At 40.4% G+C, this 15216-nt stretch overlaps 1 protein-coding gene across 7 annotated transcripts in view; it reads right to left on the bottom strand.

Annotated features, from left to right (window-relative positions):
* CADPS2 (calcium dependent secretion activator 2) overlaps positions 1 to 15216 on the bottom strand; it is a 254962-nt gene that overhangs the window by 20040 nt on the left and 219706 nt on the right. For all 7 annotated transcript variants that reach the window (XM_018557765.1, XM_018557764.1, XM_018557767.1 and 4 more), the window contains one exon: positions 9507 to 9614. In XM_018557765.1, coding sequence (XP_018413267.1) covers positions 9507 to 9614 — 108 coding nt within the window. The remainder of the gene's footprint in view (positions 1 to 9506; positions 9615 to 15216) is intronic.

The following is a 15216-nucleotide window of genomic DNA, read 5'->3' as shown; positions in this document are numbered from 1 at the left end:
CTTAATGAAGGAATATAGCAAAGGAAGGTCTAATAACAGCATTGCTATACTTTTCTAAAATAGATGTTAGATAAAATAAAAGACAGAAAAAGTTTCATTTTTCAAACCCTTGTACAAGGAACACGTGTAATAAGCATTGTTTATCGTGTGTTGACTGGACTGTAGCAAGAGCGTTTAGATAGCTAAATCTTACCTAATCCTAATCTTACTTTCAAACAAAGAGAACCATTTGTCCCATGATGTTCCTTTAGAAAGCTGCAATATACTAAAAAAATGTAGTATACCATAGCTGCACTAATAGGAGCCTTTTGTATCAGTAAAACAGCATTTCAAAAGTCAAGTTGATGTTTCAGCTCACAAATAGGAGTTTGCATCAGAACATAATGACAGCTCCTATTGCGAGCTGTACGCTGACTTGACTTAAAGTGATGCAAACGCCTCCTTTGAATGCTGCAGTGTTACTGGAGGATTTTATTCCAATGTATACTTTTTTTCTTATTGTAATATGACAGCTAACACTGTAATTCTTGTTGGATCTTGCAGACAGAAAAAAATCTTAGCATAATTGAAGGTGAACAGAAAACAAAAAAACTTGGGTGGAAATGTAAACGCCGTCAGCATATCTAAGCAATACTAAGCTTTTCAATTGCTTTTCTACTTTTCTATGTCTTTTAAATGCTTTTCTATGGCAGGGACATTTTTCTTGATTAGTCACAGCTAATTAGTGTTCTGGCTTATACAAGTAATCAGAAATGTCAGAGCTGTAAGGCTACATCTCCTTAATCCTTTGATAATAATTTAGCCTCCTGGGAGGGCCTCAAGCTGTGGTAAATAGTGCCTGACAATAAGGCAAAATTAGGTGGGCAGTAGACCATTAGGATAGAAAAATAAGAAGCACTACCAAAACCTGCTGAGCACCAACAGGCTACTAACTATCTTGCCAGATGAGGTGCCTGTTTAAGCCTGGATTGTTAATTAGCAGATTCTACCAGACCTGCCACACATGGCCAGGTGCATCATGCAAAGATGTGTATTTCTGGGATTGTGCCAAATGATAATTCTGTGCAGATATCACATTTCAAGGTTCTTATTGAGAAATGCACATACTTTGCTCTCTGTATTACAAATGATCAAAGAACAGTGAATATTCTGCAATATATCAACTTGTTGAAGCTCTTTTAAGGAATTAGGCATGCTCAGATTGGATTTCAAGGATCACAATTTGCAAACATTATGAAAAAAATAGGCCCTTGGCTGTCCCACCAAAAATCATTCAAGAACACATCTTTGCATTTGATCTGCTCCTTTGACTTCTTGATTTTACTAACAAGATAAATAGATATGACACTGGTGGTCAACTTACTTAATATAGGTGCCTCAAGTGCGGCCCCTGACATCACCAAAGGGCAGCACATAACATTTAGGGAATGCATTGCTACAGATAGCTTTTAAAAATGGTAAACATGCAACAAGGAATGGTCAGATACTGTCTCTTGAAGCATGTCCCCAACAACTCCTATGGCACATTTGCAGTCAAAGCCTGGAGACAGATTATATGAGACTGCTAGAGTCTCATATCCCTTTACAAGTCAATAATTCCACATTTGTGCTTCCTACAGCTTTCTTAAAATTACTTATCTGACATTTGAAATTTCTTGCAGCAGAATCCATATAAAAGATCAGAAGAAAAAAAAAAAAAAGAGAAAATGTATGGACAATACAGTAAAAAAGAAAGATAATTTGCAAGATATCAACCAATCCATTAGCTGCTAGAAGTAGGCACTTTAAAGAATCTTTATTTTCTTCATGCTTGTATGGTATCAGGCATCGCTGCCTGTTTTTAAAAAACGGCAATTTCCCGCTCACGCGCGCCGAGCGGCGCGCGCGAGGGGGCGTGTCTGAGCGGACGTCTAGAGACGCCCGCTCAGATCTAGAGAGCTCCGGGCCGGCCGTTTTTCTACTTCGGCCGGCCCGGAGGCAGTTAAAGAATCACAAAACAGACTAGAAGGGCCACACAGTAAGTGCCAATGGGCCGCAGATAGGACACCAGGGAGATATGACCTCACTTAAAAAACAGTTATGCTGAAACAACAGAAACATGACATTAAAGTCTAGATTTTTTTCCCCTCCCCCAATGTTAGTGTAAGGATTTACCTGAAAAGATGTCTCTTAATCCGATCTTCTTTCCTGTCGTTTTCATTTGTCCCTCCAGCGCTGACTCCTCTGAGCTTGCTGGCACTTCCTGTCCCACGGTGTCTGCATGCGGGTGCACGTGTCCATATACTTGCATTGTGTCTCTCCTGATCTCCCGGCAGAAAATCTGAACTGCGCATGCGCCCGCCCGAGATTTTTCAGATTTTCGGACATGAGCGCACGGGGAAGACACAGGTAAGTTTAAACCTCTTATAAAGCGTTTTTTTAAATTTTTTTTTTCATTTTTGCATATAGCAGCAGATATATGCAAAAAAAATGGAGGGTTTAATAACCCTTTAAATGTTTTAGGTTCAATGACAAGTCCAAAGTATGAAAGCTCTGCTCACTGCACACAAAGGTAGCCATTTAGAAATTATATGGAATGACTGGTGTAATACAGCTCATCTCCAAAGTTACATCCCAACTCCAGCCAAAACATTTTTGTTATGTTAGTGTGAGGAAGGGGTTAGAACGTCTGTCATGTTTTTATTGCCACCTTTGTCTATATTGGGGAGATTCTAGTCCAATTTCTGTCTGAGGACTAAACATGAAGTGAGGAGATTTCCCTAAAAGGGATGCAGACTGTGCTAAAAATGTTTTATTACTGTCTGCACCCTTATTAAAGATTTCTTGATTACTTTCTGTCTCAGTTACTGCAAAGTATGTGAGAGAAATCTCCCAAATTCTAACAGAAAACCTAGCAGAAAAACCTAACTCTATCCCACTCTGTTGTGTCACCAGGGCAGAAAGTGAAGACACAGAAGGCAATAAAAGGAATTTTACTGGTAGAATAGGGAAAGGGTATAACCTGTTTCTATGTGCTTCCATTGAGATGTTTTTAATTCCTGTTGTGTCACTAGGACCATTCCCTATTTTATACAAACCTAAGGAGAATGTTTTGACTGGAGTAGGTTGTGGCAAGATACTTCATGATGCATCACTCTGATGCATGCAGACACAAGATTCAAACAACATTCACAAATTTGTCCAATAAAAACCAATTAGAAACATGTTTGAATCTTTGGGAACGCTGTGTGAATCTTGGGTGAAAACATTTATGAATCGACCCCTAAATAATGGTGCTAGCCATACTATTAGACAAAACAAATTGCTGCCACAGACAAAAATATGCAGTATTTAACTAAACCCTACATTATGTGGAAAATACCGCTGTAGATAGAACATCTATTCAATTAGCGTATATATTGCATGCAAGTAAATAAATGCAAATACCTGTACATCAAAGCTGTTATATTTGATGCCTATTCATTGCTGATAACTAGAATCTCATTGTAAAAAGATTTATATTGACCTCTAATATCTCCAATAAAACTGATTACCGGTGAAATATGTAGGCTTCAATTGCTGAATCGTTTTCTAGAAAGGAATGCCTGGCTGCCACAATGATCCTCTGGCTTCATATGAAGAGCCATATGAAGTGTAGGGATAAGATATTCTGACTATTTTCTGATATTTGCTGATTTTCCAAGTCATCGTCTCAGTTGAACTGAAGCTAAGCACAGCCAACCAACTCTTATTCTAAGATGTTGGCCAGCAATGGCAGCCCATGTGTTTCTATCGTAGGGGTTATTTAAAGGGGAACAATGGGGCAACCTTTTTTGCCCATAGTTCTCCTCAGGGTCACGGGAGGACATATACTGTGTCCTTCGGTGACCCAAAACTCAGTATATAGAGGGCTATTGCCTGCTATAGGCTGAGAGCACAGGGCCACTTCACAGCCAGGACGGATCCTGACAATACTGCCGAGATGCACCCCACTGGCTGATTTACATTTGGCTCTGTATCTCTAGAGGTAGAGCCAGCTTTGTCCCCCCCATCCATTCCTCCAGTCAAAACTGGAGAAACAGAGAGGGGAGGGTGGGAATTCCTGCGGGGAGCGGTGGCTGGCAGGAAGTCAGCGACCCGCGGTATGTGTTCGCGGACTTCCTGATCTATAGAGCCGACCTGTGACAGCTTCTTTGTCATAGGTCGGCTTGAATTATGGGGATAAGTGTTTTTCACTCACCCCATAATTCTCCTTAAATAGAACATATATGAAAATGGCTATACAAGAGAAAAGAGCATTGGTGAAAATAATTCCGGCCTGTTAGTGCAATGATTAGACATTATATGACCAAAGTACCAGGAGTCAATAAGAAAACTCAACAAGTTTGCAAACTGTGGCTGATTTCAGGCTCTATGTGGTACTTGATTTTGGCCCACAAGACAGGCCCCCAACAGTGTGTGTGTCAATAGAGTAATGTTTTCCAACACATGTTGCTGGGTAATGCAGCTAGCCTGAACCTGGGAAATAAGGATAATAATAATACAATAATTGATCCATAAGGACCAAATAAACACCAGTGCAATGTGGCACATACGTGCTATGCACTATATCCTGTGTGGCAGCAACAGGTAAAGATTGTTGCAGCTATAGATATATTAAACCTATTTCTTCTGCTGAACCTTTGTTATAATAGAGGGTTGTTTGATATTATTATAGTGATGTATATATAAAAATTTAAAAAGCTCACCGATTTTATTTATTTTGAAAAGTTACCCTTTAAACAAAAATGTTTTTCATCAGCACACCTGCTCTCCAACAAAGTATCTCAAAGACCTTTATGTTGTCTTTGTAGACTAAACTCAAAACTATACAAGGCATAGCTTAGGTTGAAAGCGTTTCCAAGCAAAAGAACAATGCTCATAAGTGTCTCTGGATTCCCTACAACATCCCAATGGGGACAGCAACCTGTGCCTAATTAAGGTCAGAAGCAGCAAAAAATCCACCCACAGTAACTGTTTGCGATTCATATTTGTATTATATAAGGACAGGGAATATTTAATGACAGATTAATAAAGAAGCTGGTATTGTGGTTTAACTATAAAAAAAAATCCTGCAGGAGAAAAACTGTTTTTGTATTCCGACAGGACATTTAATCTGCCATAAAATAGTTAATTTTCACAAATTAATACAATGCACATTCAATTGCTTAGACCTGCATGGATACATATCTTGAATACTATGGGGTGAATTTATTAAAGAAGTACAGCTCGTTCACTTTGCAAGGGGGTTTTCACTTTAAAAGGTGATTTTCACTTAGCTTAGTGATGAGGTGAAGCTGTGCTGACTTCAATAATCCAATCCAGTGCATGCAATATTCCTGTTTTTTCCAAGTTTCTTGGACATGATTAGGCATTTTTTCCAAAGTGAATTTTCCCCATATTCACCAAGTTAAGTAAAAATACCATTTAAAGTGAATGTGGCTTACATAAAATGGGTGTGATAGATTTTGGGGAGTGGTAAGAGTACATGTGTGATGATCCTTATAATGAGCATTGATATCCAGGCATACTTTAGGGAAAACAGTTGTTCATCAACAATGATTTTACACTGGAGTGTGAAGTTAGCCTGGAGAAGCCAGTAGTAGAAATTGCTGGTTTGAGTCACTACTCCTAAATTAATGGGACAGTAAACAGTATATTTCATTATTTTACAACAATCAGAACATTCAGATACACTCAGAGTGCCAGTACAGTAAGTTGCAGAAAGTAGGTAAAGCCATTGCTATCTATGGTGATGCAACAGCTCAGGCGCTGTATATGGCACTAATATTACAATGAGAGATAAGGCCAGGTTGTGCAGCATCAAAACGGGGCCATGTGTGTATTATCAGAGAGCAATGGGTATAGTTGTATTTCTGAGACTCTGCACAACAATCTTTAATAAAGTGACCATAAAAATAATAACCAATCAGCAACTGGCATTACAACATAACTGAGCGCTAGTCAGACAGACTATAGCAACCCTAGTTCATAGTCAGTGGTGTCACACATCACCCTTCCTGGAGCCTCATGTACTAAAGAAAAAATATCCCCCAAAGTGATACGCTTTGTGGGAAAAAAATGTAACACACAAACTAATATCTACACTGAGTGGCCAGTTCATTATGACCACCTGACGTTTGTAGGCAAATTAGCTATAATTAGCTATAATTTCACGCTGAAGTTGCTAGAGGGCCAGACCATTATAAATAGGGAAGCAGGTTGTTTACCACAACAGTAGAAGTGATTTTTTTCTGAAGATATGGGTAAACAACGCGATTTAACAGCCTTTGAAGGTGGGATGTTGTTTGGTGCGATCCATGGAGTGAGTATCAGCAAAACAGCAGAATTCGGTAAATGTTCAAGAGGGGCACATTGTTAAAGTTTTTAAAGACTGGACTGTCAGCCGAAAATCTGGGTCTGAACGTGCAAATTGTGTCCGTCAGCGACTAGTCAATGTTAGGGCAGAACGGAGAGTGGCAAGACTGGTACAAGACAACAGAAGGGCAACAGTGCAGTGTCAGATTCCTTGCATCACCTTTCAACATCTCGTGGAGTCACGAGGCGGCCCAACTAAGTCATCTTGTGGAGTCATCTCGTGGCCCAACGAAATACTGATGGGGTGGTCATAATAATCTGGCCACTCAGTGTATACCAATAGCGAAATTTATTAACAAAGCATTTTTAAAAACAGGATCACATTTCACATGATCTGAAAAGCTACTCTGTGCATCCTACATAGGTGATCAATGCAATATCTATGCAAGAAACTGAAGGAAATGGTTAATTCATATGAAAAACAGCGTATAGAACACATACATTGGATCAAACAAGATGAGGATCGCTGAAAATAAATCTCAGGTGGTAGTGATCATTATAATGACACCTGAAAAAGGGTATATGGAAAAAAAAAAGAAAAAAGAAAACATTTGGAAAAGAGCCTCATGTACCCGAATAAAGCCCGGTATCCACAGTACAAATTTTGGCTGAATCCTGATAAACCCACTGAAATTTGCACAGTGGGTGCGACTGTCGGCACCCTTTCATCCCTTAAGCAGCTGATAGAAGGAATATGTTGGAAAACTCTCGGTTGAACAGAGCTAATCAGCTGCTAGCTCTGTTTGGTATTCTGGCAGTGGCCACCAGCAAACAGCAGGGGATTTGCCTATCAATGCTGGTAAGCATTGATGGAGAAATATGTCATATTTTCTTTGTTCAGTCTGCAAGTCGAACTAAGAAAATATAAGCTTGTAAACCTGGCTTCACTAGTGGGATTATCACAAGCCATAAACATTAGTAATAAATTGTACTGTAGTAGCAGATCTTTGAGGTCACATTTTACAATGGATTGGTCAGTGATTTTTTTCTGGATTTAATATGAACAGGGAGGTTTAGCTACACTTGAGCAAGAAGTTTAACTACACGTTTTAATATTTACATCAAAATGCTGATGAAAACAACTCTGATGTTATGTTTTTCCAGGAAATAAATTGTTCCTTAGCTTGAAGAAAGACAAAGGAAATTTAACCAATTGACAAATTTAAAATAAATACCTTTGGCGCCAGCTTTTTTAATGACCACCCAACACCTAATCAACAGAAGCGAAGCATACATGCACACAAGGAGGACATTTGGCCTTCTGCAGTTTATATCAGCCTTTGCTTTTATCTCCGCATATTCACCTTACTAGCTGTGTTGTTGTCCAGCAAGCTTGCCTGGTGTCTCTGCACTACATACAGATGTATACCTTCTGCGCAGAAGCAGAGAGTAGGTGTATGCAGTGATGACCGATAAGTCAGAGCTGCAGAATTCGCTAGGCATTACTCTGAAAATGCAAGAGGCATAACAGTGCCACAGAAAATTGCTACTTTCCACTGACAAGAGTTCTTGTCAAGCAACGGATCTTTCCAAACTGGACAACTCATCAGAAGACTTTTAAAAAAAAAAAGGAGCAAATAATGGCTTTGCTGCTGGATACAAAACTCATAAGAAACCACCCTAAATTCTGCTTTTAGACTTCTCTGAGACAATCCCATGCTGCTCACATAGGTGAAGGTCTAGGAGACGAATGAGGTTTCATACTGCCCACAGCTAACCTTCTCTGGAACCCCAAAGCTTGGAAGACCAACACACATCTGTCCTCAGAAGTACATTTCCAAGCATGTTCTCCTTTAGGCACAAATGCCACCCCTGTTCCCCCATATTCTGTTATGCTGTGCCTCAGCCCTGAAAAAATTTAAAGCACGAAACATCTGATTGTCACCCAAGTTGCTGAGCTAATAAATCCTCATGCTGTCATCACTTCAGAGGGCAGGGCTGGGGAAATCCCAATGTTGTAAGCTTACTTTGCCACCCAGTTTGGGAAAACCATAGCAACCAACTTACATTTACATTATGTATATTTATCTACGCTAATATAACTACAAATTAAAGAAATACAAGCACTTGACAAACAGTTAACATTTTTCAACCCAGCCACATACAAAGATATGGATTTTGGGGTGATAAGCACACATTTTGTAGTTTCCCTTCACCTTCAAAAATATATTAGCTTCAAACCACACATGATATTTACACTTTACCTCCATATTCATAACTGCACCCTCATTTATAAAACAGATGAAAACTGAAAAAAAGTATGAAAAATGTATCAAAAGTAGCAGGTTGCAGACCCGTGTGTCCATCTTCTCTGCAATATGGTCCTTAATTTAGATTTACCTGAATATATACAATTGTGTGTTCATCTGGGATTTCATTCCATTTAGGAGGTCAATAGAAAATACCATATTATCAAATACCAAACATTGCAGGATAGGCAACATAGGCTCTGTCTTCTATGGTAAGGTGAAGACTTTACTTTCAGTGTCATGTTTATTTTCAAATGTTCATTTATTCACATCCATCTCAAGTTAAACAAGCACTTTCGGGGCTGTGCAGAGTCCCTTCATCAGGCTTAGCATTGTAGTCAATGCTAAGCCTGATGAAGGGACCCCGCGTGGCCCTGAAAGCGCTTGTTTAACTTGACATGGTTCTGAATAAATGAGCATTTAGTGATCCTCAAAAGGATTTTTGGTGTGCTGGTTACGATTTACTACAAGCGGCGCCATCCGCAGTCATTACAAGTACCCTTCCCCGACAGCTGGGAAATCCAGTAAGGAGTGCGAAAAGCCTTCTCTACTTTACTTTGTGTGTCTCACACCAGATTTTCTTACCCAGTTGTCTAGTTTAGGTTTTATCTCAGCATTTGTAAATGGAGACAATTCTTACAAGACATGATGATAAATAAGGCCCAAAGCTAAACTGTGAAAGGAGCAGGGCTTCTGTATGTGCAGAGCTGTAATACTTATAGTATTTCTTGTCTATATGTATATCTAACACAGCATGCATACATATAAAAGACAAAGGCCAAGCAAAACTAAATACCAGTTTATATTCACATTAGATCATAACTTATTTTAGTGATTACATTTTTATCATGAATTACTTACATCAAATAACTTTTCTATATACATTTCCTCATTGATTTTTTCTCGTAAAATATCTTGATTTTGTCGAACGAATGTGATATAAGTGTCTGCCAGGTCGAGTCCAGGTTTCTGAAATTAAAGGCAACATTTATTTTATTTTCAGAACAAAGAATAAAGGTTTATATATATATATATTTTTTTTTTTTCAAAGTTCACATTAAAGCAGAACTCTTGGAAAAATTACTGTTAACCCTTGCAGTGGGGCTACCCCCGCACTGTAAGGGTTAACCGCTCGTTTTGGTCTAGAGAGGAAAATAACAAAGCTATACTCATCCTCCAGCCGGCCGGCTTTCAAAGCCCTCCCTCCTGCCTGTCTCCTCCTCCACAGCAGCAATGGCATGCCCCTCGATGTCGTCATGTACTATACACTGTCTACTGAATGTGATGATTTATGGGACTTTAGAACGCTGCAGGGGAGGAGGAAAGAGGCTCCAGGGACCGGTCTAAGAACAAGCTGGCTCTGAGACTCAGGCGAGTATAACTTTATTTGCCTCCCTAGACCAAAACGAGCACCTAACCTTTGCAGTGTGGGGCAATCCTTCTGCAAGGGTTAATCATTTTCCCAAGAATTCTTCTATAAATCAGCGAGCCTTTTCTTTCTTTTTTTCATTTTGGACAGAGTGAGAAACAGTTAAATCCCCTGTCAGGGTTTATTTGGCCATCTGACTCTTATGAGATTTCCCTTCACTTCCTGTCCTGTAGACACAAAATAATTGAAAGGAAATCTCTCCAAAGTGAGGGAAATATCCTCTTAGACAGTTGTCATCAGAACAAGTGTCCCTATTAGAAGATCTATTCTGGTTCTGGTAACAACTCAAAAAATTGGGATTTTACCTCACTTGCAACTCCAAAGACAAATAGAAGGGGAGCTTTTTGGTTGCTTTAAGCCTGGCTTATCATAATGATAAGATCTTCACCAGATTCCAAGCTATGAAATGGTGGCAACACTGGATTTCTGAAACAAGCTAATGCCTCCCATAGCAGAAAATGGAATGAGATGGGACTAAAGCTGGGTACACATGGAGTGTGGGGAATGAAATCTGATCGGTGGATGTCCCTATCTCCTTGACAGAAGTCGATTAGATCGACTTTGTGCTGAAGGGACATGCTGGAAAATCATCAGGTGCAAGCACTGTTCGGGTATTCTGACAACGGCCAACACCGCTATCAGAATGTACACAGCAGGAGACTGGTTCATCCTCTTAGTGTGGATGGAGGAATGTGACCATGTGTACCCAGCTTAAGCTGGCAGAATTTCTGTTGTAATATAGCCAAAAACTGATTGCCACTTGCTAACTCCTGCACTAATTGTGCCTCATAGATTCATCCAGATTTCTCTGCTTTCCCTGTGGTTTCAGAACTGGCCACTGTGATGCTACAATGTTAAGAACAGGAGATGGTTGTCTTTGCAGAGCTCCTCAGTCACACAAATCCCTACTTACTGTGTTAAAAAGAGTCACCTGATGGATCACATTATCATTTTAGGTTTAGCTGAGGTTCTGTATAAGGTTGACATTAGCTACTGTAAAATAATCAATTTAATTTTTCATAAAGAGGTTGCCCTACAGTCCTTAAAGCTTTCTTAAAGCAAGTCAGGGAATACCAAATACAGGTGAAACTCGAATAATTAGAATATTGTGCAAAAGTAATTGCAGTAAGTGCTGCAAAAGGGGCCCAAACCAAGTACTGAGTACATATGCATGCTTGTACTTTTCAGAGGTCCGATATTGTTCTATGTACAATCCTTGTTTTATTGATTGCATGTAATAATCTACTTTTTTGAGGTTGTGGATTTGGGGTTCTAGGGGTTTTCATGAGCGGTAAGCCATAATCATTACAATTATGACAAATCACAGCTTGAACTATCTTGCTTTGCATGTAATGAGTCTATCTCATATATTAGTTTCACCTTTTAAGTTGCATTAGTGAAATAAATGAACTTTGCACGATATTCTAATTATTCGAGTTTCACCTGTACATACTCACCAGCCACTTTATTAGGTACACCTGTTCAATTACTTGGTAACACAAATTGCTAATCAGCCAAATCACATGGCAGCAACTCAATGCATTTAGGTATCTAGATGTGGTGAAGACGACTTGCTGAATTTCAACTTGAGCATCAGAATGGGGAAGAAAGGGGATTTGAGTGACTTTGAATGTGGCATGGTTGTTGGTGCCAGATGGACTGGTCTGAGTATTTCAAAAACTGCTGATCTACTGGGCTTTTCATACACAACCATCTATTGGGTTTACAGAGAATGGTCCGAAAAAGAGAAAGTATCCAGTGAGCGGCAGTTGTGTTGGCGGAAATGCCTTGTTGATGTCAGAGGAGAATAGGCAGACTGGTTCGAGATGATAGAAGGGCAACAGTAACTCAAATAACCACTTGTTACAACCAAGGTATGCAGAATACCATCTCTGAACGCACAACACGTGGAACCTGGTGGCTAGTCTCACGCCGAGGCGAATCCGTGCGATATCGCACAAAAGAGAGATTTACATTCAAGTCTATGAAAGCTGTTCACAGCTTTGTGATTTGTTGCGCGGTAGAAATCACCTACAGGAGCAATTTTCAGTCGGTTGTCGCGTTGTGGTTTGGGTACCATAGACCTCTTTATGCTTTGAAAACCATGCGACAATCACACGGTTTTCAAATCAAAATCACTTGACCAAAAACACGCGACAACCGCGCAAAAACAGCTCACCAGCCCAATGGCCTAGGTGTGAACCTAGTGGCTAACTAATCGATTTTGAAAATAATCGTTAGCTGCAGCTCTACAACAGACGATTGGAAAAACTTTGCCTGGTCTGACGAGTCTCGATTTCAGCTGCGACATTCAGATGGTCGGGTCAGAATTTTTTTGTGTAAACAACATGAAAACATGGATCCATCCTGCCTTGTATCAACGGTTCAGGCTGGTGGTGTAATGGTATGGAGGATATTTTCTTGGCACACTTTGGGCCCGTGATGCTATCATATCAATATGGACCAAAATCTCTGAGGAATGTTTCCAACACCTTGTTGAATCTATGCCATTAAGAATTAAGACAGTTCTGAAGGCAAAAGGGGGTCCATCCTGGCACTAGCAAAGTGTACCTAATAAAGTGGCTGGTGAGTGCATGTTAATGGGGTGGCAGTTTGTAGCTTTAAACAAGCTTCTTGAAGGCTTCAGCAAGCTTCAATCAATGCTGGATCTTGCTAAATGCCCAATATAGCCTGTCAGTGTAATCTGTTCAAAACTACAGTCAGCACTTTATGATCTTTATTCAGCACTACCTGACTAAGGATGACAAGTGCTTTAAAGGAGAACTATAGAGCGAGTGAATTACACTTATCCCCATAGTTAGATCCGATGTGTGACATTGAAACTGTCACATCGGCTCCATTGATTGGGAAGTGAGCAAAAACATACTGCCGCTTGCTCACTTCCTGATCATCTCCCTGCAGAGAGCGAAGACTACCAGCTTGGTGGATCTCAACAGTATTGTCAGAATCCATCCTGGCTGCGGCGCTCTCAGCATATAGTGTGCAATAGCCCGCTATATACTGAGTTTTGGGTCACGGGAGTTTTGGGTCACATTACCCCCTAGTTCTCTTTTAAGTACTTCAAGAAAAGTACTTTAGAAAGCTTCACAAACACCTGGCAAACACTTTGCTCTTCAGACAAGCAATACATGTTCACATCTATGTGAACTAAACCACATGTGCCTGATAATGCAAGGCACACAAGTGCATCATTCCATACAAGATGCATTTATGTTTACTAAAACACCCAACTTAGAGGCCCACCGACTTACAATACAGAATAAAAAAAAAAACACAAGAAATTATTGTCTGCCATGCATACATAGGTTGGCCGTCAACAAACAAACGAGAAACATCAATTTGCACAAGATTAGTCTCCACAAAAGCAAGCAAACCTCCTAATATCAGTATATACTGTAAGTAGTACACGCAGAGACAGCGTTACCAAGAGAGTGTTACAATACAAACTGTCCTTGGTTGTGAACATTTCACAAAATGCTTTTTCTCTAAAGATAAGTCACATAGGCAATATAAAGAAACCAAAGTATATGTACGCTTGCCATGAGGACTAGGTCAAATGTACTTAAGGACATTATTTATTAATCTTTACAAATGTACTCTTAATATGCTGGATCTGTTATTGAGCATTGTTATAACCACATTTGTTTATAGTGTTTTAATGAAGGATTTTCACAAAGATACAGAAAAAAACATGAAGGTCATATAACTAATTATAGCATAAACAAACTTCTTTAAAAATAAATTTTTCATTTTTTCAAAGTGATCTACAAGCTTTATGTTAATGCACATCCTTTAAAGTTAAGTCAGACTGACAATTTCTTTTGATTAAATGCTTTCATTTGATTAAAGGTTTATTTTGCGGCAGTGAGTTGGCTGATTATTTTTTCGATCAATTGGATTAAAAAAGAAAATAACATCCTTTATTTAAAATAAAATACACACATGGAGTGTTACAAAGTTTACTTCAGAATAAAACTGTATGCACAATTTTTTTCCCATCGCACCGCACTGGAACACATAGCATTGCAGTACTGCACACTCCAGTGCGACGATCACACTTCGGGTGGGAGGCGCTTTTGGAGTGCCACTGAAATGAGTGGCAAGGCACCTCCAGCAGAAAAATTTGTCAGGCTGAAACAGAAAATTACTTTTTTTCACCACCTTTATAACATTTAAAAAAAATAATTGTATGTATTGTATTAGACTTTTTATATCTATATATATATACACACACACCCACACACACACTGAGTGGCCAGATTATTATGACCACCCCATCAGTACTTGCCAGCCTAACAATAGCCAGCCTGCTATTGGCCATTTCAAACTGCAATAGCCGATAATAAGCCGGCTATTGCACTCGCCCACTGCCTGCTGTCAATCAGCAGGGGAGGGACCTGAAGGAGACAGTTCTTGCTGCCAGCTTTCTACCACTGACAGTTTAACGTAAGAGGGGGAGACAGGAGCAGGGGAAATGCAGAGTCACAGCTGTGTTGGCACCCTGACAGCCAGTTTCTTCTCTCTACTGGGTGCTGGCTGCAGTGGTCTGTGCCCCCCCTGTTTCCTGCTGCCTCTGCTGATAGAGGTGGGGAGAGCAGCGGGTATCAGGGCTGGTTATTGCACTCACCCACTGCCGATCAGCAAAGGAGGGACCTGAAGGAGACAGTTCTTGCTGCCAGCTTTCTACCACTGACAGTTTAACGTAAGAGGGGGAGACAGGAGCAGGGGAAATGCAGAGTCACAGCGGTGTTGGCCGCTGACAGCCGGTGTCTTTTCCCCACTGGCTGTAGTGGTCTGTGCCCCCTCTGATCCCCACTGTCTCTGCTGATACAGGCGGTGGGGGAGAGCAGTGGGGATTGGAAGGGATGCAGACCGCAGCATGCAGCGCGCTGCGGTCTGGAGCAAGCAGCGAGGAGGAGAGCGGAGGGAGCAGAGCTGATGCAAAGGTGGCGGGCGGGAGGTGACTGAGGTTTGGAGCTCTCCTCATCGCTGGCCACCAGCTACATGGGTCTGTGTCCCCTCCGATCCTTACTGGGAGCAGTGGGGATCAGAGGGGACACAGAGCACATGAAACACCAGCTCCCAGCGGGGAGGAGAGATGTAGAATCAACTAATCGATAA

Source organism: Nanorana parkeri, unplaced genomic scaffold (assembly GCF_000935625.1).
Source record: "Nanorana parkeri isolate BGI_ZX_2015 unplaced genomic scaffold, ASM93562v1 scaffold301, whole genome shotgun sequence".
Classification (NCBI taxonomy): Eukaryota; Metazoa; Chordata; class Amphibia; order Anura; family Dicroglossidae; genus Nanorana; species Nanorana parkeri.
This window is presented reverse-complemented; position numbering and strand designations above follow the sequence as displayed.